Source organism: Haliotis cracherodii, unplaced genomic scaffold (assembly GCF_022045235.1).
Source record: "Haliotis cracherodii isolate W230 unplaced genomic scaffold, xgHalCrac1.p SCAF_4, whole genome shotgun sequence".
NCBI lineage: Eukaryota > Metazoa > Mollusca > Gastropoda > Lepetellida > Haliotidae > Haliotis > Haliotis cracherodii.
The window spans coordinates 58,720,286-58,747,657 of record NW_027266297.1 but is presented as its reverse complement, the minus strand read 5'-3'; the positions used below and the strand labels follow the sequence as shown (position 1 = coordinate 58,747,657).

The window sequence follows — 27,372 nt, the reverse complement described above, 5'->3', positions numbered from 1 at the left end:
TGCTTTCATCATCTGCCCTAGAATAATGGCCATGACGTACACTTTGTTCACAGAATCCCTATGCATCAGAGTTTGAATTAATTTTTGAACTACAACAATGTGCCAGGAGTGTGCCAGACAGACCCTCACTTTCTGACGTCCCCGGGCCCCCTAAGTTAATGTGTCATTACAAAGTGATATTTCGGTTAGCATTGGTCCACAGCTGTGTTGATCATAAGGGGAGACATAATGATTCAGATAGTCAGGCTCAGGGAATCGCATGATAGCATCCTACGATGACGCACAGTCAGCCAAGCCATCGACATCCACTATCCACATTGGCCGCATCTCCTGGCATGAATATCTTCCATCACGGCTCTTCAAGGGAGTATTTAATCACATAATGTGAATATCTACGGAAGCTATTTATTTCGTCACCAAAATACCAAATACCCTCAAACAGTTCATTGTTTGCAAATAATCGTATTCAAAACACTCATATCTCAAATGCACCACACACATACTGAAAAATGAGTGTAACATAACAATTCAGAAATACAAAAAACGTATTGCTTCCAAAATTAATGTTGCTCACTCAGGGAGAAATTTCAGATGCGAAACTTATTCCTCTGCTAATTATTTTAGGGTTCATTTGGTCCGAAGGAAGGATCGGTCCTACTATTGATTGATGATAAAATGCATCCATTCGAATAGTATGGATCTGTTTACTTCTGTGAACGTAACTGCTTTCCTCACGTAGCGAACCTCCTATTTATTCTATATTTTTTCTACAGAAACAGAGAGTGTGTGAATTAAAATGTAATGTCGCATCGGCATTATTTCAGCCATATAGCGATCAGAAACAAATACATCTGCTGAAACATATATAAGGTATCGGTCCTAATGAGGTGCTCCCAGATTAGTGACAACGCAGAATCGACGCAGACATGACATCCTTGACAAACCTGCTGTATACCATCGTGTGTTTCCACCTTTCCTCCTTGGAGGTAACAGGTACGCAATAGGCTACGTTTTAGCTCTTAAGTTGAATATGTAACGTTACTCAGAAATTAGAGGTTTTATAAAGCTTCAACGTAACCTCTATGCTGATGGATGGTTTGTTGCTTAACGCCGCACTCCGCAATATTCCAGCTATATTACAGCGGTCTTAAGTAATCAAGGCTGGACCAGAAAATCCAGTGAACAACATCATTCGCATCGACCTACCAGTGTGCGAGTTTAGCCTCAATTTTGTTATTGATAGATTTTCCCGTAAAGAATAAGCCTCTTTCTCAAGTGCGACCTACATGCATCAAAGAGAGCTTGCTAATAGACGACAAACTACACCTATATTTGTTTTATGATTGTTCCATGTGACGAAATGTATTTACTGAATAGTAATGTGGGTTTTTTTCTTCTGAGTGATATGGTTTATTAATTTCATGATCAGGACCATCTTTGGTAAATTTTCCAATCGTAGCTACCTGACAGGGTCTGCATGGGCTAGCGCAATGAAAAGAGTGAGTGAGTTGGATTTAACGCCGATTTTAACAGAACTCCAGTTATACCTTGACAGATTTCCAGTTGTGTCATTTGGAAGTCATGATGACGATAAACAGTGAGTATGGTATTACAAGTAGGTGTCAAGACAATAGCAGTTGGAACACACAATTTATCCCTGATTGAGCATAAGGTAGAATCCAAATGGAATAATCCACAAAAGTACCAATGACATTCTGCTACATTTTGAGCCAATAGTTTACTGATAGAGGCCACGTGACTAAAAATCTTGACTACTTCCGATGCTGTGAAGGGTTACTATTCCTAATCATAACTAACAAACCAATAAATATTTGAGATTTGAGATGTATGTTCAGTGTGATAACATTGCCAAACTGTTTCCATACAGCTTAAGACGGAAGGAACCAAATGTCACACCCCTAAACCTGTAAATCATCTATTTAGACCCCCACACATTAGACCCTCAATGACATATCAGTCAAGACAAATTGAAACAAATGGTGTTGAACTCACCTAAAGTAACATATCTGTTAGTGGAATGTGATGCTATCAGTAAGGTGCCAGAATTATTTATTTTCCTGGACATTCTGTGTGGGACTTCTTGGTCACTTCGAGGGGGAATCTTGGGATGTCATTTATCCAAATAAAACATGTTTACAGTTGTAGCTCCACCTATTTTCAGATGGATTTAGGAAGCTGAATTATCAATGATTGCAGGAAACGTGGTAATTAGTCCCTCCTCTTCATGAGACATATGAAACCCGTACTTTTGTGAATGACTTTTACCCTATAAGAGAACATTTTGATGTCACGTGACTTCAACAAACATGTTTTCAATCTATACAGTGTATGGATGGGTTTTATGTTGGTATTATGTTCATACATTGACATATGTGGACATGTGAAATATATGAATGCATAACATGTTTGTATAGGAATTGTAATGAAAAGAGGTAGGATACAGCCCAGAATTTGTGGCTTCCTGTGACAGGGATTGTGACGTCTCTATGGGGCTTACTTTTAGCATGGAATATATTTATATGTTGTGTGGAATCGAGGCTTAGTGTCCATCTGTAAGCGCTAACATTGGCTGAGCTCGCACACCAGGCAATAGGGATACAATGACAGACTTCAACCAAATATGCGAGCCAAGGATTAAATGAGATTAATGAAGCGTCTTTGAGCGTTTGTTTTTAATAAAACAATATGCGTCACAACCGAGGCAAATCTGGCATACCAACCCTTTCACGTGCTGTACGTGCTTCATGACTGTTATAAGGTTGCATTTGGGAGCTTCATTTTTTTCGGAAATGTTCTTGCCACATAAATCACCTACTTTCATTGACAGACATTGGAGTATTTTCATGGTTTTACATTAGCACAAAATATCCTCTACTCGTTTGCATGTTATTGACCTCTATATGGAGCTTTTGTTGAGTTTGTAGACAACAATGTACGGCGACGCACTGGGCGACAAACTTTAAAGTAGACTTTGCCAGCCACTTACAAGGACTACATGTAACGTAACTTTATGTGTAGCATGAGCAGAATACAATTGAGGTCGAGGCATTGTTATCGTGCTTGCACACTTTGTGCACGGTAAAATACTTTGTACACATGATATAATGCATTTGTCCCAATGATGTCAGTTCATTTTGTGCGCACGGTATGGTATTGCGTTTGAACATGATACTACATCGTGCGCACACGTATCTCGGGGGCACGATATGTAAATACTTTTTGCTCCTATTCATGGCCCTTCAGCGCTTCCGAAGGCAACAGCTTTGACAGGCGGGAAATGGCGCTTTTTGGTACAAAATATGATTTCCAGTTTCAATTGCTGCAACTTTGACTTTGGCTGGAAATGGCAATAGTTCTGGAGCAGAGTTTGAAACCGCACAATATATCTTCACCAGACCTCGCAATCAGATAGATGTAGTGGTAAACTGTGTCTTTTTGATAGCTTTGGATTTTCCCAACAGATATATTTCGCGTTTTGACGCCAACATCTTTGACTTAGGCTGGAAATGGCGGTATGCCTTGAAGTGTACAATACTTCTTCACCAAACTTGACATGCACTGGTAATGAACTGGTGCCTTTTCATAGTTTGGGATTTTTCAAAAATAAAATAAAAATTACCAGTTTCAATCTTTGTCCTCTTGTACTTGTGTCAATGGCAGGTGCTACCCGTAGAACAGGCATGCTTACAACTTGTCGCTAACATCTTTTGTCATCACTGATTGTCAGTGATCCTTTCATATAATTTCATCAGTATTTTGGATTTGACGTCCAATATAATCTGTTTCGGCAGATAATCTTGACTGGTTATTCTCTTGCAGTGACAATTCATATTTGATAGACATTCAGAAAAAAACATGCTCACGTGAACTTTTTATGGATAAGAAGCAATGTTGTAATCAAACCTTACACCAATGTAACACTTGAATCATATCCTTTTAATGAAGACGAACATGATCACATACTACACCCACAATAGTTACGTAGTCTGCCCACCTTGTTTAAGAATATAATATGAAAAGAATATAACATTGTTGTTACCGTCGATATATGGCGGAGATTTTGCAACATTCACATTCTCCATATTATCAGCAATTGTTCCCATCATTAGTCAAACATGATCACGACTGACATGTTAAGTCTTTGAATGATGTTAGGGATCGAAGGTTTCCGTTATACTCTGACAAGTTTGGATTTAATTGCATTCAGGTTTACGTAAAAGGTGATTATGCTTGTCGCAAAAGACGACCAACAGGATCGGGTGGTCAGGCTCGCTGACTTCGTTGATGCATGTCATCGATCCCGATGCTCATGATATCAATCACTGGATTGTCTGGTCCAGACTCGATTATCTTCAGACCGCTGTCATATAGCTGGAATGTTGCTGAGTGCTGCGTTAAACAACAAACCAACCAACCGAATCTAAAGGCAAACTTGGATAGTTTGGCTTCTTATATCAGTATTGTTTGGAGGGGATGACAAAGTGGACACAATTTATGAACAACAACTGCCTTATTTTAACTCATTCAGCAATAATCAACCACCAATGGATTTTAATCCTGTTTGATTCGCTTCCTGTCTCATTGCTTTCCTCATCATGTGTTGTCTGTCCATCCTGGTATCCTGGTCATCCTGGTAATCTTATTCCCAGCTGAAGTAAATATAAAACCTCAATGCCAGACACTAACCAGTTTCGATTATCCACCAAAACGGGATGACATTGGGCGTATAAAGTAAAAGAAGGGGTAAGAATTAAAGGAATGAAACACTGAAAATCATTGACACCAGGTGGTCGCGAAAAGGGTAAGCATGACCTGCTGTATCGGTGAGTACCCGCCACTCTCAGAATCTTCATACAAATAACGTTTAGTTTTTTTGCTTGGCGTCACACGGCAGTACTCGCACTGCCATCCAACGTCGGCTTGTAAACAAACCAGACAATCAAGTGATTCACCAGAAAACCCAGTGACACGATTTAAACTAAACTTTAAACTAGACTTTTTTTAAAACTAAAACGATATGTTAATATTGAATAACGAACGCTCAGTACAAGTGCAGAGAGTCTGCGGCTTGTCAGGAAAGAAAAATATTTAAGAACTGCAACACAGGCAACAGGTCTTGTGGATTGTATTTGTGCTTTATATTTAGTTACGATCAGCTAACACCTGTGAAGCTATCAAGCGAGTGGCTGAGTTGCAGTTTAAGGTTACGTGTAACAGTGTGGCATGCATATCACTGCTTGAAAACGAAATTGGGAAGGACGGATCACAAAGATTTAGTTTTTTAATCCTAGAAATACAACGGTATTAAACTGACATTGTGGTTAACTAAGCAAATATATAATATAAAGAATTTATTCAATAGGGACAATGGAAACGTCAGGTCAAGAGATGACTGCAATTAAAGGTTTTGCCACGGTGATTCGTCCTTTCATCTTTAATGTATGTGTCCTAAATAGATTTTGAAACAGTTAGATATGGAGACACCTATCACTAGTATCATGGGTCTTGGCCATGCCTTTAAAACTGAAATAGTATTTAAATCGAAGCTGTTCCAGCTGATGAATATTGATTGTGCTTAATATATGACGGATGATCTATCCAAATCACCATTCCAAATGGCACAGGGCTTTTTAGAATTTGGGATTGAAGAAAAAGGTGATACTTATCCAAAAACGTATTCATTTATTGATATCCCAGCGAATGACAATATATTTGTAAAACAATACGGTTAGTCACATACGTTAGCACTATCGGAAGCCATATTGAAACTTTTCATTGTCATGTACGTTTTATTTCGAAATATATTCTATGTTTTACAGTGCCCGTTGAGACAAATATAGCTCAAGGCAAACCAACCATTCAGTCCAGCACGCATCACAATGCTGTCTCGTCCTATGCTGTTGATGGTGTAACAGGAGGAAACTTCCATACTGACCGTTGTATGCACACACGTGCTGGCAACGATTGGTGGATGGTGGATCTTCTTCATGTGTACAATATTTCGAGGATCACTGTTTTCAAGAGAACAGACGTCCTGGGTAAGTTGGGAAGATTGGCATACATTACAGTCTAGCTTCCTTGAATTAGTACAACTTATCTCCAGAAAGGTTGAATGGGTGGCAAAGATAAATAATATTTTGTGCATATAAAAGTTAATATAAGCAATAAAACATTTCCATAATTTTAAGAAATCTCGTCTGAAAGAAGAAGTCCATTTACGATTCCGACTATTCCGTGATCGTGTGAATTAGAAATGGACAAAATACTCTTGGTATTGAACTTTTTCGTAGGGTGTTGCCAATATTGAGGATGATGCCGTCTTATGTAAACACTGTCTTGTAATTGAGGATGATATTCATGTAGTATATAACTGTCCTCCTTATGCAAGTCGGCGGGAAATGTTTATCTCAAAGACAGTTAATCTTCATTATTTTTGTTTAGAAAGACCCTGTCAGTTATCCAACAATGATACAATGATTAACTTTCCAAAATTTTAATGTAAGCGTTCTCAAACAAGAGTCGTCAGAAAGATGACATATCCCCCCGGCAGCTTGTCTGTAAAGTAACCACAAGTAAAATGTTCAATTCTGTATGTAATGAGTCAAGAGTTGAATGTTCTTGAAGAAACATACATTGTTTACCCACAAAAGATCCACCATGGTCGCATCCATATGAAATGGAAAGTAAAACAAGTGTGTTTCTCTCTGTGTTTTTTTTTAATGCAAACAAAGGACAAATTACAAGACACAATAACTTTGGTTTGTTTGTTGTTTAACGCAGCAATATTTCAGCTATATGACGGCGGTCTGTAAATAATCGAATCTGGACCAGACAATCCAGTGATTGATATGATGAGCATCGATCTACGCAATTGGGACCGATGACATGTATCAACCAAGTCAGTGAGCCTGACCACCCGATCCCGTTAGTCGCCTTTTACGGCAAGCATAGTCACCTTTTACGGCAAGCATGGGTTGCTGAAGACCTATTCTACCCCGGAATCTTCTCGGGTACACATTAACTAAACAAGCTTATAGTCAATGAAGTCATCTATATCCCCCGCCCATTTTAACACGTTATGGTCCCCCGCCCATTTAAACACGTTGTGGTCCCAACCCAGGTAACTTACCCAACATTTCTCTTGGCCCATGTCAAAATAGCTGCAATTGAAATTCTAAAATAAACATTTCTAAAACTCCTTAATATCAAATGGCACCAGTTCAATATATACCTTATGTATAGACATGCAATGTTTGGCAAGGAAATATTTAACAGTTTATTTGTTATACTCAATCAGTGAATCCAACCTATATTAGAACTTAATTCCAACTTTATGCCATGGAAACGAAAAAAATATGAAAATATAAAATTCCTAAATAGCAAAAGGCACCAGTTCAGTACACCACCCTTATAGAACCCAAGTCCAACTTGTTGCCATGTAAACGTACAAAATAAAAATTTCTTAAATTCCTAAATAGCAAAAGGCACCAGTTCAGCAAGAGTCTGATAGACATGCAAAGTTTTGTAAGGAAGTTTTGAATAGGTTTTGAGTTATGCTCCGGAAACGAACTCTACCCTACAGAACCTAAGTCCAACTTGTTGCCATGGAAACGTAAAAAATAAAATAAATAAAAATTACTAAATAGCAAAAGGCACCAGTTCAGTATGTGCCTGGTAGATATGCAAAGTTTTGTAAGAAAGTATTTAACGGTTTTCGAGTTACGCTCCGGAAATGAACACCACCCTTATAGAAGCTAAGTCCAACTTGTTGCCATGGAAACATAAAAAATTCTAAAATTCCTAAATAGCAAAAGGCACAACTTCACCGCTTGTGTAATATAAATGCAAAGGTTGATGAAGAAATTTTTAACAGTTTCGGATTTCTGCTCCGGAAACAAAAATCAGTCACAAAGTTAGCCTATGTCCAGCATGCTTTCAAGAAAATTGGAAAACAAAATTGGAAAAATTCCAAAATAGCAAAAGGCACAACCACACCATTTAAGTGATATAAATGCCGAATTTGATGAAGAAATATTCAACTGTTTAACTGTTTAACTGTTGCCCATAGCTATATCCCCCCGCATTATGTGCCATTAATGTATTCACAATGTAAAATTGGTCAATTGGCCTTTATACAAATATATCTGTCTGTCTGTATGTGTTTATGGACCCGTGAAGATTCCGGGGTAGAATAGGTCTACATCAACCCATACTTGGCGTAAAAGGCGACTATGCTTGTAGTAAAAGGCGACTAACGGGATCGGGTGGTCAGGCTCTCTGACTTGGTTGATGCATGTCATCGTACCCCAATTGCGTGAATCGATGCTCATGATGTCAATCACTGGATTGTCTGGTCCAGACTCTTTTATTGTACAGACCACCGTCATATATAGCTGGACTATTGCTGACTGCGGCGTTAAACAACAAACAAACAAGCATGTGTTTATGAATTGCTATCAAATAATGCTGATACCATGATACTAGGTCACCCCTAACAAACACACGCAACGGTAAGGCTATTTTCACCTATAATAGCATGGGAACATATGGTAGCACTCAAAATAGGGAATTGCATCGGACATACAATTACTTTTGGTCACAGGTCAGTATTCAGATAACGACCTACAATCGGGAGGAATTCAGGTGAAACTATGTGCTCTAGATACACTCCGTAGTATTGCTGTATGATTGATATGGTGTTTTAGGTCGCACAGATCTTTTTAAAATCGTCGGCTTTGATCTGCATCCTACACTCTGTCCTCTATCATCCCCGAAAGTCTGCGTCAACCAACTCGGCAATTTCACAGGTCAATCCAAGACTGTGCCTTGTGAACAGGAGGTCATTGCCAGATATGTAAAAGTTTCCTCCTCTGCTAACATGATGATGTGTGAGATGCAGGTGTTTGGACAGAAAATAGGTGAGGCATATATTAATGGCACTCTGGGATATTTAAACTTCCCTTGAGACAGGACGAAATGTTTCTTTCACAAAATCGAAAAGTATTTTATTTCACTGTCAGGATCGTGACAATGAAAAAATGTAATATCAGAATAAATGTTATTCTTAAAAACGGTTTGACCACAGTGAAATTTAGGTAACTATTAATGATACTATTACCTGGGGTGTAGCTGTTTATACTACTTGTATCACATCAACGTTAACTAACAAGTAACATAAGTCGCAATAGAATAATGCTAAGATTGGGACCGGATGGGACGCTTCTGGCTGCATGAGTGTCATCGGTCAGTGTTCTTCAGAAACTGGTTCAGAATGTCCTGGTGAACATATTTCCATGACTGAGCCGGAAGTTTGCTGAATGGCACAATGAGTCATTAGATACACAAGTTTGTATACGAATTGATAATTACAGGTGGATGCTTGAGGAATAAGGTACAGGTGAAAGAAGGCCACAAACTGGATGACTCCTCTATCACCATGTTACGTGGTAATGCCTCAAGTCTCGTGGAGTGCAGCATCAACTGTTACAGACTCCACAACTGTCTGTTCTTCAACTTCAACAGACTGACTGGAGAATGTCAGACAGGAAGTGGACAGGAAACTTCCGCTTCTTCCTCGGCAGCTGGCTGGGACTTCGGCACATTTTGTTAAAGGGCTGTTTATCCTGTCTCTGCTGAATATGTTTCATATATGCCAACTGTGTATATATTTAATATGTTTTTATCTAGTCAGGATAGGCCTGTGACTACGGAATTTTGTCAGGTTTGGGACTTACTTAATCCAACATCACAAGCCTAAATGTGAAATCTCAAACATATAGATGTTATTTCTATGATTGTGTTAATATGCTCAATGACGTTATGCAAGCCATATGTTTATGAACAGATGTTGAATAAGTCATGGGGAAACATAGTATTCAATATACAGTGAGTGAGTGAGTGCGTTTATGTTTTACGTCACATTGGCAATATTTCAGCCCATCGTTTTAAATATACAGATCTGTATAATTTCTCTATATTGACGAAATATATGCTTGTGTTCTTATGTGTACCTTGTAAACATATCTAAACACTTTCACTGATTTGAAAGATGAATGTAGACTTTGTGACTTTGCTGAGGCCTTAGGATGTTTCAGAAAAATAAGCGGGAACTTTCACAGCTCGTATCTACACATTTTTGTATTACGGTGTTCGTGTAATGGCAAAATAAAATTACTAAACCTATCACGGTCGTGGATTCAAGTACTGATAAATATTGCTGCGATGGGTTGTTCGTTTCACGGCCTATTCCTACACCTGTATCCAAAATTCTATACGTTATCAAATCTCAAAACTGGACCCGTTTGCCACCACAGCTTCGTTTCGGAAATGATGACGCCGGACTCAATTCAAGATCTCTTATCACAAAGCACATTTTTCGGTTCCAGTCGATTTGTATGTTTATCTCTGAATATGTGGCCGTCACTGAATATCATTTATATACCAGAAGCTTGTTCACGTGAATATTATCTGATCATCAATACACCTTTATATGTAAATCTATATATAAATGAGATTAAAAAATAAGTGTTTCAAAGTATGGCTACGCGTTAACTTTGTTTTCTTGAGAAAACGATTAATGTAAACATTTACCTCAAAGCTTTTGTGAAAAAAACCCCGGAAATACTTAATAATCCAGGTGATAAACTCCTCACACGTTTATACATAAAGCACCATACCTTGCTCGTCGGTTCAACCTAAGAGCTAAATGGCAAAGAGCTGCTCGAACATTCCTCGCACATCAACCTCACCGTGACACAAGTGGGTTTGTTTAAACCACCACCTCACACATTTACTTACTCTAATATACCTGCTACCATTGGTCACGTTGGTGTAATGTATCATGTTTATATCTTTGTGTCCTGCAGCCTTGAATAATACATTTATCTAAACCGATTCAAACAGCTTGTGTATATTTGTCTTTTTCAAATTATTGTTTAAAACAACTATAATTCACTGACTATTGCAAAGGCTTTCGAAGGATTGACACTAAAGGGTTGTTTTGCCTGTCTCTGGTAGATACGTTTCATAGATGTCAATTGTGTCAATATTTCATATGTATGTTCTGGGCAGGATAAGCCTGTGATAAATCTTTTTCACAGATTTGGGACATATCTGGCTCGACATCACACGTCTGAATGTGAACTCAAGCATATACATCAGAGTTGTCTATATAATTATGATAGTTATTATGTTCAATGACGGTATGTAGGCAATCGGTTTCAGAACAATATGTTCATTAAATAATGGACAAACATACAGACATATAGAAATTATTGATCACTCGATTGTAAGCTTTGTTTACAGACTGTCGTCGCATCAAGGAATCTTGCAGTAGTGCTGCGTCAGGCAACACACATACACTTACTTTCTGTGCAAATTGTGTGAGTGAGTGGCGGGTTCTACCGGGAGGGCAGGAAATGCTTTCCATTTTCGGGAAAACCTGGTGACATTTATGTTTTTGAGACATATTTCGCTTTTACGCTCAATGGAATCTTTTCAGCAGAAAATCAAGACAGGTTATTTTCTGGACTTTTTGTTTTATTGTGTATTTATTATCTTCTGATAACTTAATTGTCATGTTGTTTTCCAGGTATTTGTTTAATGGCATAATAAAAATCTATTACTCAATGAGCTGTTTGTCGTATTTACTTATATTGCCTTATTTGTACTGCTTGTTTTGCCCTGCTGTCATCAATATTCCAGCTTTACCACGGGGGTTGACTAGAACCCTTTAAAGACCTGATCAATGGTGGACATCAATACAGTTTCAAAATCGTAAGAATAATTGCCTGATGGTATTGATGAGTTACATACAGTTAAAGATATTGGGGATATGTTCAACTGTAGCAATTACTCCTTGATGACGTTCTCCATAATCTGTTGTCATGCCAAAAGCATAACAAGTTACACTAATATCTCGGGAAGCAGTGTAGCGGTGATATTGAAGTCACTGTAATCGTTTTGGTCTTAATGACATAGAATAGACGCCATCTGGGATATTGTTAACCTGCCCACATTTCACGTCAGTGGTGTGACAAATAAAAAACTGCTTGGTATCATCACTATATATTATTACTATAACTACATCCTAAATTCTACATTGTTTCAAATCTCCATTCTGGAACTGTTTGCCATCATAGCATCACTTCAGAAATGTCATTTCTTAATCTTTTATCACAAAGCACAGAACTATTCACGTTTACGAGCTTTACTCTTATGACTCTCTGTTGGAATCGCGTGTCGTCATTTTCAGTGACCGATCCATATATGTTTAATCCCTATTTTGCCTTTTAAAGCCAATGGATCATGTTTCGGCACATAATCAAGACAGAACATTCTCAAGCGATGACGTTCTCTATTTGTTCAAAGCTGCACTAAGCATTACTCCTGCTTTAAGAAGACGGCCTGTGACCAGTCAATCCAGTGACTGATATAAGGAAAGATTCACTCCGTCAGAGTACACTGACATGCAATCAACCAAGTCAATTCCCACCGGACGGACGTGTGCTACAAAGTGTTGACTTCGTAGTTATTTGGTTCATGTTGCATGAAATGTTAGTTATTATAGTTAAAACCGTGGATTTCGTGCCAAAGATTGTACTTGTGACTAATTTGTGCCATAAGAGAACCTATGCTTGTACTACAAGGTTAATTTTATGCATCGATAGTCAGTCACAGTGATTTTGTTGACTGTGTGCCATCACACAGGTAACTTACACAATAATAACAAAAAAGGACAACTGACAGCATGGAACAGTGTTTAAGTAATAACCACAGATTTAGATGGTCCAGTATTTTTAGATGTCCATGAAATCTAAAGCATACCTTTAATGGGAAAATGTGTTCGCCACAATGAATTTTTAACAAGGTAGTACAAGATTACGAAACCTCTTTGGGGTGGTATAACCCCAATGGGTATTATAATCCCCAGATGCACATTCACATACATTTAACTAATTCCACACTTTAGTACTGCTGCACCTACATATATAATGTGGTTCGAGATCGATGTAGCCATGGATGGGGACAGTTTCCTCTCATTGAGTCATCAGTCTTCTGATCCTCATGTGGAAGATCCTGTATTTTTACTGGAAATTTCCAGTGTGTGTGACCTTACTTTCAAGTACGTTTCTGTCCATCTTCAGAAAATATTGTTACCTTTAGTTACACTTAAATATCTTAATGTTTCCTTAATCTTTTGGCATAAATTGCAAAGGTTGTTTCGTAAAATAGACATATGATTCATAAACACATGCTCGTGATATAGTTGAATCGTGCAATCGACTCTGCTTTTGGCAGAAATTTCGTGTGAATATGGAAAGCGTTTTGTCGATATTTGCTCCTCATTTGAGAATGTATCAGTACATTATACGACGAGTAATTCACAACACAATACAATGTTACATACGCACGCAAACACGCACCCACTATTATATACTGGTATATTATAATGTGCCAACCTGGTAGGGAAACTTGTGATCACGTATGAACAATTAATGAGTTAAAATGTTTGCATCAGGGGTTATCCACACAAATACAATTACTAAGTTGCTCCTCGTGATCTCGGGAACCATTGCTACGAAATACACACGACGTCAAAGACAATGATTTGACCCACTCACAAGAACCAAATTAATAATTCGTGTAGTTAAATAGGTTCAATACAATTACATTCTGCTGCCTTTACTAAGTTATCTTTATTGTTCTTCATGCCATTGTTTCGAAGAATCCACTTTGTTACAATCTAATCGATTAGACCATGCTATTAAAATATTTCTTGTTTGTACAGTTTTCATTTGGCATTGCATTTTGTAGGCATCCATGCGATAAACAGTATGCGATAAATTTGTCCAGATACCACAAGTAAAGTGTGCTTTACGTGTTGCTGCAGTTCCCCTGCCCTATAAATTATGAAATTCAAGTTTCGGACACGTGGTTGCATTTTGCTCCTGTGTGAGATTCCCCTTCCCATAGAGGTTGAAAATCAGCCATGGTGAGGAGAAAGTTAACGCTGAAAGATTGCAATTGATAGGCATGAAAAATGCTGGCATATCATGCAGGGCCATTGCAAGACATATGGGTCGTCATCACAGTGTTATCACTCGTTTGATTTTTCAAACATGGTCAAACCAATGATGCCAATGACAGGCATAGGTCTGGTATGCCAAGAAAGACCTCTAACAGAGAGGATAGACGTCTTTTCAGGATAGTCAGACGAAATCCATTTGCCACTTCAACAGATTTAAGACTGCAGTGGATTACCCATCAGAGACTCTCGACCATGACCGTAAGGCGTAGCCTCAGAGCGGCTGGTTATAACGCCAGAAGACCAGTAAAACGTCCTCAACTGACTGAGAGGCACACGCAGAATCGTCTCATATGGTGTCGTGCCCGTAGTCGATGGAACTTGGCCAACTGGAGAAGGATCCATTGGTCTGACGAGTGTCGAATGCTGCTACGAACTGTTGATGGTCGAATACGTGTTTGGAGGCAACGTAACACTCGTATTGCACCAAGGAACATCCAGAAGACCTTAGCATGTGGCGGGGGGTCTGTCATGATATGGGGTTGTGTTTCCTTCGGCCACAAACTTCCGCTGGTTACAATTCGTGGAAAACTGAATGGCCAACAATACCAGGATGCCGTTCTTCGTCCAGTGGTAGTCCCTCATTTTGACAAACATCCTCTTCAGACAAGACCTGTTTACATGGACGACAGTGCTAGACCACACAGATCTCTGGCAGTTTTGGCTTATTTGTGTCAAGAAGCTATTGCCACTGTTCCTTGGCCGGCCTGTAGTCTGGATCTTAATCCGATTGAGCATCTCTGGGACATTCTTGGCCAGAAGATCAGACATCGTGATCCCCCAGTTCAAAATCTCACTGGACTTGAAGCCGCACTTCATGAAGAATGGATCCGTTTGCCTCAGCTATGGTCAATGTCCATGGATCATACACACGTTTCTGACGTTTCTGTCTTGCAATAGACTCTGCACTCCCTAGGGTGTCTATGTGACACCTGATATGGTCTGCTGATATCATGAGTTACATGACAAAAAAACTTTTTCAATGTTTTCTAATCCTTCAATTTCTGGTCTTTCGGTAAAATTCCTTTCTGCTCATATTCTTTTGGAACACAAGATAAACTTGCATTGGGACAACTTTTGCATCACATGAGGTTTACATATACGGCTTATAACAATCGTACATCTCGTTATAATAGTCATCATTAAGTGCCAAAAGTAACTGCTCACAAATATGGTGGGTGGCGCTTAACTTTTGTGCATGTGTATATGATGTTTCGATACCCTGTCACTTCTTGCATTCGAAGGATCTGTCCGCCTACCACTGTGCTGTTCAACAGCGTCCCATGAGATTTGTATTAACAGCTTTAAACGGTCCTTCCAACAATGGGCGTGTGAACAAGAGGTCGTGCATCCCCATGATGTTTTCTCCCGTCACCATGATGATCAGTGAGCTACAGTAGGAACGGAATGTATGTAGTGGACAAATAGAAACCTGTCAGAAGCGCATGCAAATGCAAGTCAATCGTTCACCTAAACACGACACTCGGGTCAGAAATGCTTTGTAATTTGATTTATTTATAGTAAACAATAAGAATTTCATTCAGCTATTTTATTTTACATAATCACTTGGTCTCCAATACATGGTGAGTTGTAAATAGTCATTATCATCATTACAGAAGCTTTTCAAAGTTGGTTTTGGATAAGTGAGTCACGCCCGCATATTGCCACCATATCACAATGTGTATTCCATGTGGAGAATCCAGCCAGGGTCTTTGTCGTGACTAGCGAACACTTTCATCATCTGCACAAGAAAAATTGCCATGACGTACACTTTGTTTACAGAAACCCTATGCAGCAGAGTTTGAATTAATATGGTTCATAATTGAAAGATTGCCCAATAATGCTTAGTTGTGTTTTACAAAAGTCCCACTCCCAATACCACGTGTGTTATCAATGTCATATTACATGTACGTCATAGCTCCACTGAATTATTGGAGGTCACCATGTTCGTCATACCTCTACTCATATATTCGAGATCACAGAAGTGACCTTGGACCTAATGGATCAGGTGGCCAGTTTCGTTGAATTGGTTGATTGCATGAGATTGTTATCCCTATAGCGTGGATCGATGACGATTATGTCAACCACTGACTTGAATATTTACAGGCCAACGTCTTATAGATTGAGTACAGCGTTCAAAAAGAAACTATCAAACTTACAAAAGCAGTAAAATTCGGGTAAACTGACTAGCCTTGAAACTGTTCAAATCGGTGATAAATCAAACTCGTTCATTCCATAATGCCTGATCATGAGGAAGAACGTGCAGGTTCGCAATGTTCACAAGTTAGATAGCTCCTGCCTCCCGTGGTACTGCCTCCAGTCTTTATAGAGTGCTACTACAACAATGTGCCAGGAGCGTGCCAGACAGACCCTCACTTTCTAACGTCCCCGGGCCCCCTTAGTTAATGTGTATTAATGAGCGTTCGGGTCTGTGCTGTTTTTCTTATAGGCTCGCTTCCATTGGTCAAGAGGATGTACTTTGTCAGAACAAAGTGATATTTTGGTTAGCATTGGTCCACAGCTGTGTTGATCGTAAGGGGAGACATAATGGATCAGATAGTCAGGCTCAGTGAATCGCTTGATTGCATCCTACACCGTCAGGTACGATGACGCACAATCAGCCAAGCCATCGACATCGCATTCCACTATCTGATCCATTTGGCCACGTCTCACGGCATGTTTATCTTCCACCACGGGTCTTCAAGGGAGTATTAAATCAGAAAATGTGAATATCTAGCTATTTATTTCGTCACCAAAATATCAAATACCTTCTGACAGTTCATTATTTGCAAAACAATCATATTAAAAACATTAATATATCAAATGCACCACACACATACTGAAAAATGAGTGTAACATAACAATTCAGAAATACAAAAAACGTATTGCTTAAAAAATCACTGTTGCTCAATCGGCGTGAAATTTCAGAAGTGTCATGCAATACTTATTCCTCTGCTAATTATTTTAGAGTTTGTTTCGGTCCAAAGGAAGGATCGGTTCTACTATTGATTGATGATAAAAAGCATCCATTCTAATAGTATGGATCTGTTTACAACTCTTAACGTAATTGCTTTCCTCACATAGCTTACATCCTGATTATTCTATATTTTTCTACAGAAACAGAGAGTGTGTGGATTAAAATTTGCCGTCGCATTATTTCAGCCATATAGCGATCAGAAACAAATACATCTGCTGAATGAGGTGCTCCCAGATCAGTGACAACGCAGAATCGACGCAGACATGACATCCTTGACAAACCTGCTGTATACCATCGTGTGTTTCCACCTTTCCTCCTTGGAGGTAACAGGTACGCAATAGGCTATGTCTTTGCTCTCAAGTTGAATATGTAACGTTACTCAGAAATTAGAGGTTTTATAAAGCCTCAACGTAACCTCTATGTTGATGGATGGTTTGTTGCTTAACGCCGCACTCCGCAATATTACAGCGGTCTTAGATAATAGGGGTGACTATTGAGGCATTTTTGACTATTGCGATACTATTGCGATAGTTAAAACAACTATTGCGATACTATTGCAGTACTATTGCGGTACTATTGTTTTCACTTTTCACTTGCAATTATAGCAGGCTTTAGCAGCATATATTTCAGCATTTTGACTGACACCATCAAAATAATTATAACTTTCTGATACTATTTGTAAAGAAAACAAGAAATGAAAAGAAAACAAGTTCAAATTGACCCCTCAAAAACATTTTAATACAACTATCTGGGTGCCGTCTTGTCAAGTGGTCGGTCAGATTAGTAGTATTTCCTGAATACTTTAGAATTATCCGACAGATTCTACAACTTTCTTTTTGCTAATAGACGACAAATTCACTCTCTAGTCTCTGCCAACTGGATAGACAGACGTCTTTTCACTACACTGTTATATTTGTTTTATTATTGTTCCATGGTACGAAATATATTCACTGAATAGTAATGGATTTTTTTCTTCTGAGTGATATGGTTTATTAATGTCATGATTAGGACCATCTTTGGTAAATTTTCCAATCGTAGTTACCTGACAGGGTCTGCATGGGCTAGCACAATGAAAAGAGTGAGTGAGTTAGGTTTGACGCCGATTTTAACAGTACTCCAGTTATACCTTGACAAATTTCCAGTTGTGTCATTTGGAAGTCGCATGATGACGATAAACACCGAGTTTGGTATTCCAAGTAGGTGCCAAGACAATAGCACTTGGAACACACAGTTTATCCCTGATTGAGCATACGGTAGATTCCAAATGGAATAATCCACAAAAGTAGCAATGACATTCTGCTACAGTTTGAGCCAATAGTTTACTGATAGAGGCCACGTGACTAAAACTCTTGACTACTTCCGATGCTGTGAAGGGTTCCTATTCCTAATCATAACTAACAAACCAATAAAGATTTGAGATGTATGCTCAGTGTGATAACATTGCCAAACTGTGTCCATACAGCTTAAGACAGAAGGAACCAAATGTCACACCCCTAAACCTGTAAATCATCTATTTAGACCCCCACACATTAGACCCTCAATGACATATCAGTCAAGACAAATTGAAACAAATGGTGTTGAACTGACCTAAAGTAACACATCTGTTAGTGGAATGTGATGCTATCAGTAAGGTGCCAGAATTATTTATTTTCCTGGACATTCTGTGTGGGACTTCTTGGTCACTTCGAGGGGGAATCTTGGGATGTCATTTATCCAAATAAAACATGTTTACAGTTGTAGCTCCACCTATTTTCAGATGGATTTAGGAAGCTGAATTATCAATGATTGCAGGAAACGTGGTAATTAGTCCCTCCTCTTCATGAGACATATGAAACCCGTACTTTTGTGAATGACTTTTACCCTATAAGAGAACATTTTGATGTCACGTGACTTCAACAAACATGTTTTCAATCTATACAGTGTATGGATGGGTTTTATGTTGGTATTATGTTCATACATTGACATATGTGGACATGTGAAATATATGAATGCATAACATGTTTGTATAGGAATTGTAATAAAAAGAGGTAGGATACAGCCCAGGATTTGTCACTTCCTGTGACAGGGATTGTGACGTCTCTATGGGGCTTACTTTTAGCATGGAATATATTTATATGTTGTGTGGAATCGAGGCTTAGTGTCCATCTGTAAGCGCTAACATTGGCTGAGCTCGCACACCAGGCAATAGGGATACAATGACATACATCAACCAAATATGCGAGCCAAGGATTAAATGAGATTAATGAAGCGTCTTTGAGCGTTTGCTTTTAATAAAACAATATGCGTCACAACCGAGGCAAATCTGGCATACCAACCCTTGCACGTGCTGTACGTGCTTCATGATTGTTATAAGGTTGCATTTGGGAGCTTCATTTTTTTCGGAAATGTTCTTGCCACTTAAATCACCTACTTTCATTGACAGACATTGGAGTATTTTCATGGTTTTACATTAGCACAAAATATCCTCTACTCGTTTGCATGTTATTGACCTCTATATGGAGCTTTTGTTGAGTTTTAGACAACAATGTACGGCGACGCACTGGGCGACAAACTTTAAAGTAGACTTTGCCAGCCACTTACAAGGACTACATGTAACGTAACTTTATGTGTAGCATGAGCAGAATACAATTGAGGTCGAAGCATTGTTATCGTGCTTGCACACTTTGTGCACGGTAAAATACTTTGTACACATGATATAATGCATTTGTCCCAATGATGTCAGTTCATTTTGTGCGCACGGTATGGTATTGCGTTTGAACATGATACTACATCGTGCGCACACGTATCTCGGGGGCACGATATGTAAATACTTTTTGCTCCTATTCATGGCCCTTCAGCGCTTCCGAAGGCAACAGCTTTGACAGGCGGGAAATGGCGCCTTTTGGTACAAAATATAATTTCCAGTTTCAATTGCTGCAACTTTGACTTTGGCTAGAAATGGCAATAGTTCTAGAGCAGAGTTTGAAACCGCACAATATTTCTTCACCAGACCTCGCAATCAGATAGATGTAGTGGTAAACTGTGTCTTTTTGATAGCTTTGGATTTTCCCAACAGATATATTTCGCGTATTGACGCCAACATCTTTGACTTAGGCTGGAAATGGCGGTATTCCTTGAAGTGTACTATACTTCTTCACCAAACTTGGCATGCACTGGTGATGAACTGGTGCCTTTTCATAGTTTGGGATTTTTCAAAAATAAAATAAAAATTACCAGTTTCAATCTTTGTCCTCTTGTACTTGTGTCAATGGCAGGTGCTACCCGTAGAACAGGCATGCTTACACTTGTCGCTAACATCTTTTGTCATCACTGATTGTCAGTGATCCTTTCATATAATTTGATCAGTATTTTGGATTTAACGTCCAATATAATCTGTTTCGGCAGATAATCTTGACTGGTTATTCTCTTGCAGTGACAATTCATATTTGATAGACATTCAGAAAAAACATGCTCACGTGAACTTTTTATGGATAAGAAGCAATGTTGTAATCAAACCTTACACCAATGTAACACTTGAATCATATCATTTTAATGAAGACGAACATGATCATAAGCTTACTACACCTACAATAGTAACATAATCTGCCCACCTTGTTTAAGAATATAATATGAAAAGAATATAACATTGTTGTTACCGTCGATATATGGCGGAGATTTTGCAACATTCACATTCTCCATGTTATCAGCAATCGTTCCCATCATTAGTCAAACATGATCACGACTGACATGTTAAGTCTTTGAATGATGTTACGGATCGAAGGTTTCCGTTATACTCTGACAAGTTTGGATTTAATTGCATTCAGGTTTACGTAAAAGGTGACTATGCTTGTCGCAAAAGGCGACTAACGGGATCGGGTGGTCAGGCTCGCTGACTTTGTTGATGCATGTCATCGATCCCAATTGCATGGATCGATGCTCATGATATCAATCACTGGATTGTCTGGTCCAGACTCGATTATCTACAGACCGCCGTCATATAGCAGGAATATTGCTGAGTGCTGCGTTAAACAACAAACCAACCAACCAAATCTAAAGGCAAACTTGGATAGTTTGGCTTCTTATATCAGTATTGTTTGGAGGGGATGACAAAGTGGACACAATTTATGAACAACAACTGCTTTATTTCAACTCATTTAGCAATAATCAACCACCAATGTATTTTAATCCTGTTTGATTCGCTTCCTGTCTCATTGCTTTCCTCATCATGTGTTGTCTGTCCATCCTGGTATCCTGGTCATCCTGGTAATCTTATTCCCAGCTGAAGTAAATATAAAACCTCAATGCCAGACACTAACCAGTTTCGATTATCCACCAAAACGGGATGACATTGGGCGTATAAAGTAAAAGAAGGGGTAAGAATTAAAGGAATGAAACACTGAAAATCATTGACACCAGGTGGTCGCGAAAAGGGTAAGCATGACCTGCTGTATCGGTGAGTACCCGCCACTCTCAGAATCTTCATACAAATAACGTCGTTTTTTTTTGCTTGGCGTCACACGGCTGTACTCGCACTGCCGTACAACGTCGGCTTGTAAACAAACCAGACAATCAAGTGATTCACCAGAAAACCCAGTGACACGATTTAAACTAAACTTTAAACTAGACTTTTTTAAAACTAAAACGATATGTTAATTTTGAATAACGAACGCTCAGTACAAGTGCAGAGAGTCTGCTGCTTGTCAGGAAAGAAAAATATTTAAGAACTGCAACACAGGCAACAGGTCTTGTGGATTGTATTTGTGCTTTATATTTAGTTAAGATCAGCTAACACCTGTGAAGCTATCAAGCGAGTGGCTGAGTTGCAGTTTAAGGTTACGTGTAACAGTGTGGCATGCATATCACTGCTTGAAAACGAAATTGGGAAGGACGGATCACAAAGACTAAGTTTTTTAATCCTAGAAATACAACGGTATTAAACTGACATTGTGGTTAACTAAGCAAATATATAATATAAAGAATTTATTCAATAGGGACAATGGAAACGTCAGGTCAAGAGATGACTGCAATTAGAGGTTTTGCCACGGTGATTCGTCCTTTCATCTTTAATGTATGTATCCTAAATAGATTTTGAAACAGTTAGATATGGAGACACCTATCACTAGTATCATGGGTCTTGGCCATGCCTTTAAAACTGAAATAGTATTTAAATCGAAGCTGTTCCAGCTGATGAATATTGATTGTGCTTATTATATGACTGATGATCTATCCAAATCACCATTCCAAATGGCACAGGGCTTTTTAGAATTTGGGATTGAAGAAAAAGGTGATACTTATCCAGAAACGTATTCATTCATTGATATCCCAGCGAATGACAATATATTTGTAAAACAATACGGTTAGTCACATACGTTAGCACTATCGGAAGCCATATTGAAACTTTTCATTGTCATGTACGTTTTATTTGGAAATGTATTCTATATTTTACAGTGCCCGTTCAGACAAATATAGCTCAAGGCAAACCAACCATTCAGTCCAGCACGTACCACAATGCTGTCTCGTCCTATGCTGTGGATGGTGTAACAGGAGGAAACTACCATACTGACCGTTGTATGCACACAAGTGCTGGCAACGACTGGTGGATGGTGGATCTTCTTCATGTGTACAATATTTCGAGGATCACTGTTTTCAAGAGAACAGACGTCCTGGGTAAGTTGGGAAGATTAGCATACATTACAGTCTAGCCTCCTTGAATTAGTACAACTTATCTCCAGAAAGGTTGAAAGGGGGCAAATATAAATAATATTTTGTGCATATAAAAGTAAATATAAGCAATAAAACATTTCCATAATTTTAAGAAATCTCTTCTGAAAGAAGAAGTCCATTTACGACTATTCCGTGATCGTGTGAATTAGAAATGGACAAAATACCCTTGGTATTGAACTTTTTCGTAGGGTGTTGCCAATATTGAGGATGATGCCGTCTTATGTAAACACTGTCTTGTAATTGAGGATGAACTTCATGTAGTATAGAACCGTCCTCCTTATGCAAGTCGGCGGGAAATGTTTATCCCAAAGACAGTTAATCTTCATTATTTTTGTTTAGAAAGACTCTGTCAGTTATCCAACAATGATACAATGATTAACTTTCCAAAATTTTAATGTAAGCTTTCTCAAACAAGAGTCGTCAGAAAGATGACATATCCCCCGGCAGCTGTCTGTAAAGTAACCACAAGTAAAAAGTGCAATTCTGTATGTAATGAGTCAAGAGTTGAATGTTCTTGAAGAAGCATACATTGTTTACCCACAAAAGATCCACCATGGTCGCATCCATATGAAATGGAAAGTAAAACAAGTGTGTTTCTTTCTGTGTTTTTTTTTTATGCATACAAATGACAAATTACAAAACACAATAACTTTGGTTTGTTTGTTTGTTTGTTTGTTGTTTAACGCAGCACTCAGCAATATTTCAGCTATATGACGGCGGTCTGTAAATAATCGAGTCTGGACCAGACAATCCAGTGATTGATATCATGAGCATCGATCTATGCAATTGGGACCGATGACATGTATCAACCAAGTCAGCGAGCCTGACCACCCGATCCCGTTAGGCGCCTTTTACGGCAAGCATGGGTTGCTGAAGACCTATTCTACCCCAGAATCTTCTCGGGTACACATTAACTAAACAAGCTTATAGTCAATGAAGTCATCTATATCCCCCGCCCATTTTAACACGTTATAGTCCCCCGCCCATTTAAACACGTTGTGGTCCCAACCCAGGTAACTTACCAAACATTTCTCTTGGCCCATGTCAAAATAGCTGCAATTGAAATTCTAAAATAAACATTTCTAAAACTCCTTAATATCAAATGGCACCAGTTCAGTATATACCTTATGTATAGACATGCAATGTTTGGCAAGGAAATATTTAACAGTTTATTTGTTATACTCAATCAGTGAATCCAACCTAAATTAGAACTTAAATCCAACTTTATGCCATGGAAACGAAAAAAATATGAAAATATAAAATTCCTAAATAGCAACAGGCACCAGTTCAGTATGTGCCTGGTAGACATGCAAAGTTTTGTAAGAAAGTATTTGACAGTTTTTGAGTTACGCTCCGGAAACGAACACCACCCTTATAGAACCCAAGTCCAACTTGTTACCATGTAAACGTACAAAATAAACATTTCTTAAATTCCTAAATAGCAAAAGGCACCAGTTCAGCAAGAGTCTGATAGACATGCAAAGCTTTGTAAGAAAGTTTTGAATAGGTTTTGAGTTATGCTCCGGAAACGAACTCTACCCTACAGAACCTAAGTCCAACTTGTTGCCATGGAAACGTAAAAAAATAAAATGAATAAAAATTCCTAAATATTAAAAGGCACCAGTTCAGTATGTGCCTGGTAGATATGCAAAGTTTTGTAAGAAAGTATTTAACGGTTTTCGAGTTATGCTCCGGAAATGAACACCACCCTTATAGAAGCTAAGTCCAACTTGTTGCCATGGAAACATAAAAAATTCTAAAATTCCTAAATAGCAAAAGGCACGACTTCACCGCTTGTGTGATATAAATGCAAAGTTTGATGAAGAAATTTTTAACAGTTTCGGATTTCTGCTCCGGAAACAAAAATCAGTCACAAAGTTAGCTTATGTCCAGCATGCTTTCATGAAAATTGGAAAACAAAACAATTGGAAAAATTCCAAAATAGGAAAAGTCACAACTACACCATTTAAGTGATATAAATGCCGAATTTGATGAAGAAATATTCAACTGTTTAACTGTTGCCCATAGCTATAACTCTTAGACAAAAATATATAATGTATTCACTATGTAAAATTGGTCAGTTGGCCTTTATACAAATATATCTGTCTGTCTGTATGTTAATGGACCTGTGAAGATTCCGGGGTAGAATATGTCTTCATCAACCCATCGACTATGCTTGTCGTAAAAGGCGACTAACGGGATCGGGTGGTCAGGCTCTCTGACTTGGTTGATGCATGTCATCGTACCCCAATTGCGTGGATCGATGCTCATGATGTCAATCACTGGATTGTCTGGTCCAGACTCTTTTCTTGTACAGACCATCGTCATATATAGCTGGACTATTGCTGACTGCGGCGTTAAACAACAAACAAACAAGCATGTGTTTATGAATTGCTATCAAATAATGCTGATACCATGATACTAGGTCACCCCTCACAAACACACGCAACGGTAAGGCTATTTTCAGCTATAATAGCATGGGAACGTATGGTACCACTCAAAATAGGGAATTGCATCGGACATACATGTACTTTTGGTCACAGGTCAGTATTCAGATAACGACCTACAATCGGGAGGAATTCAGGTGAAACTATGTGCTCTAGATACACTCCGTAGTATTGCTGTATGATTGATATGGTGTTTTAGGTCGCACAGATCTTTTTAAAATCGTCGGCTTTGATCTGCATCCTACACTCTGTCCTCTATCATCCCCGAAAGTCTGCGTCAACCAACTCGGCAATTTCACAGGTCAATCCAAGACTGTGCCTTGTGAACAGGAGGTCATTGCCAGATATGTAAAAGTTTCCTCCTCTGCTAACATGATGATGTGTGAGATGCAGGTGTTTGGACAGAAAATAGGTGAGGCATATATTAATGGCACTCTCGGATATTTAAACTTCCCTTGAGACAGGACGAAATGTTTCTTTCACAAAATCGAAAGGTATTTTATTTCACTGTCAGGATCGAGACAATGAAAAAATGTAACATCAGAATAAATGTTATTCTTAAAAAAAGTTTGACCACAGTGAAATTTAGGTAACTATTAAGGATACTATTACCTGGGGTGTTCATACTACTTGTATCACATCAACGTTAACTAACAAGTAACATAAGTCCCAATAAAATAATGCTATGATTGGGAACGGGTGGGACGCTCCTGGCTGTGTGTCCTGAGTGTCATCGATCAGTGTTCTTCAGAAACTGGTTCAGAATGTCCTGGTGAACATATTTCCATGACTGAGCTGGAAGTTTGCTGAATGGCACAATGAGTCATTAGATATACAAGCTTGTATACGAATTGATAATTACAGGTGGATGCTTGAGGAGTAAGGTACAAGTGAAAGAAGGCCACAAACTGAATGACTCCTCTATCACCATGCTACGTGGTAATGCCTCAAGTCTCGTGGAGTGCAGCATCAACTGTTACAGACTCCACAACTGTCTGTTCTTCAACTTCAACAGACTGACTGGAGAATGTCAGACAGGAAGTGGACAGGAAACTTCCGCTTCTTCCACGGCAGCTGGCTGGGACTTCGGCACATTTTGTTAAAGGGCTGTTTATCCTGTCTCTGCTGATTATGTTTCATAAATGCCAACTTTGTATATATTTAATATGATTTATCTAGTCAGGATAGGCCTGTGACTACGGAATTTTGTCAGGTTTGGGACTTACTTAATCCAACATCACACACCTAAATGTGAAATCTCAAACATATCGATGTTATTTCTATGATTGTGTTAATATGCTCAATGACGTTATGCAAGCCATATGTTTATGAACAGATGTTGAATAAGTCATGGGGAAACATGGTATTCAATATACAATAATTTTTTAATTTGAAGTTTACACGATATACGGCTTTTCCATTGGACGAGAGGTCGGTCACCTGACCGCGAAATTGACGTTCATAAGTGTATGAACAACACACTTTGACGTTCATACGTTTTTCACGAGACCGTGTTCTTGAAATGACGTAACACTAACGGACTACTTCCACATTCCTGGGGAAACCCCTGGGAATTCCCTACCACGAAAACATACATACGTTCTTTCTGATCATTTAGAACCTTTATTCTTGGTCTCAGCGTTTCAGTATACGTTGAGAAATGTCAGAGAAGGTGACTGCATGATTGTTCACGAATATCCTCGCTGCGGCCTATCCTAATGAACAAACGAAGAAATGCACATCTAAACTATCGTAGTATCGACTTGATCCGTGTCTAGGCTGACATTGACCGTCTCCAGCAATCTATGAATTTACCTTAGTGTTTGTTTGACGCATCTTTATTCACCTTTCAATGATCGGCCAGTTGACCAATGATGACTAACACATATAACCGTCACAGGTTCATTAACAACTTCGGAAATGTCTGCCATTTTGACGTCTTGTACTTGATGTAAATATATTACGACGCGCTGTCATTGTGACTGACTTACTGAGGCAGTTCTTTACAGACCTTTCTCATCTAATGAGGATATGATTTGAATACATGTGCTGCGTAAGATGTTTCTGAACAGCATGTTGTGTATCCATACGCCCATGTCACCTCTCTTTTTGAGGAACTATTTTACTGGGCAATGTAG

The 27,372-nt window shown here is 38.7% G+C and overlaps 2 protein-coding genes across 2 annotated transcripts; both read left to right on the top strand.

Annotated features, from left to right (window-relative positions):
- Window positions 1–926: 926 nt before the first annotated feature.
- On the top strand, window positions 927–9,631 carry LOC139479065 (fucolectin-4-like). The gene is made up of 4 exons (XM_071261818.1): window positions 927–993; window positions 5,841–6,059; window positions 8,727–8,939; window positions 9,393–9,631. The coding sequence occupies exons 1-4, from the start codon at window positions 927–929 to the stop codon at window positions 9,629–9,631; spliced, it is 738 nt and encodes a 245-aa protein (XP_071117919.1).
- Window positions 9,632–17,347: 7,716 nt separating this feature from the next.
- Window positions 17,348–26,468, top strand: LOC139480424 (fucolectin-like). Its single transcript, XM_071263491.1, has 4 exons — window positions 17,348–17,414; window positions 22,512–22,730; window positions 25,434–25,646; window positions 26,099–26,468. The coding sequence occupies exons 1-4, from the start codon at window positions 17,348–17,350 to the stop codon at window positions 26,335–26,337; spliced, it is 738 nt and encodes a 245-aa protein (XP_071119592.1). The 3' UTR covers window positions 26,338–26,468.
- Window positions 26,469–27,372: the final 904 nt, after the last annotated feature.

Coding starts and splice junctions, on each gene's coding strand:
- LOC139479065 (XM_071261818.1), top strand. CDS start 927: ATGACATCCTTGACAAACCTGCTGTATACCATCGTGTGTTTCCACCTT. Junction 6,060..8,726: donor CAAGAGAACAGACGTCCTGG/GTAAGTTGGGAA, acceptor ATGGTGTTTTAG/GTCGCACAGATCTTTTTAAA. Junction 8,940..9,392: donor GGTGTTTGGACAGAAAATAG/GTGAGGCATATA, acceptor TGATAATTACAG/GTGGATGCTTGAGGAATAAG.
- LOC139480424 (XM_071263491.1), top strand. CDS start 17,348: ATGACATCCTTGACAAACCTGCTGTATACCATCGTGTGTTTCCACCTT. Junction 17,415..22,511: donor TTCCTCCTTGGAGGTAACAG/GTACGCAATAGG, acceptor TATATTTTACAG/TGCCCGTTCAGACAAATATA. Junction 22,731..25,433: donor CAAGAGAACAGACGTCCTGG/GTAAGTTGGGAA, acceptor ATGGTGTTTTAG/GTCGCACAGATCTTTTTAAA.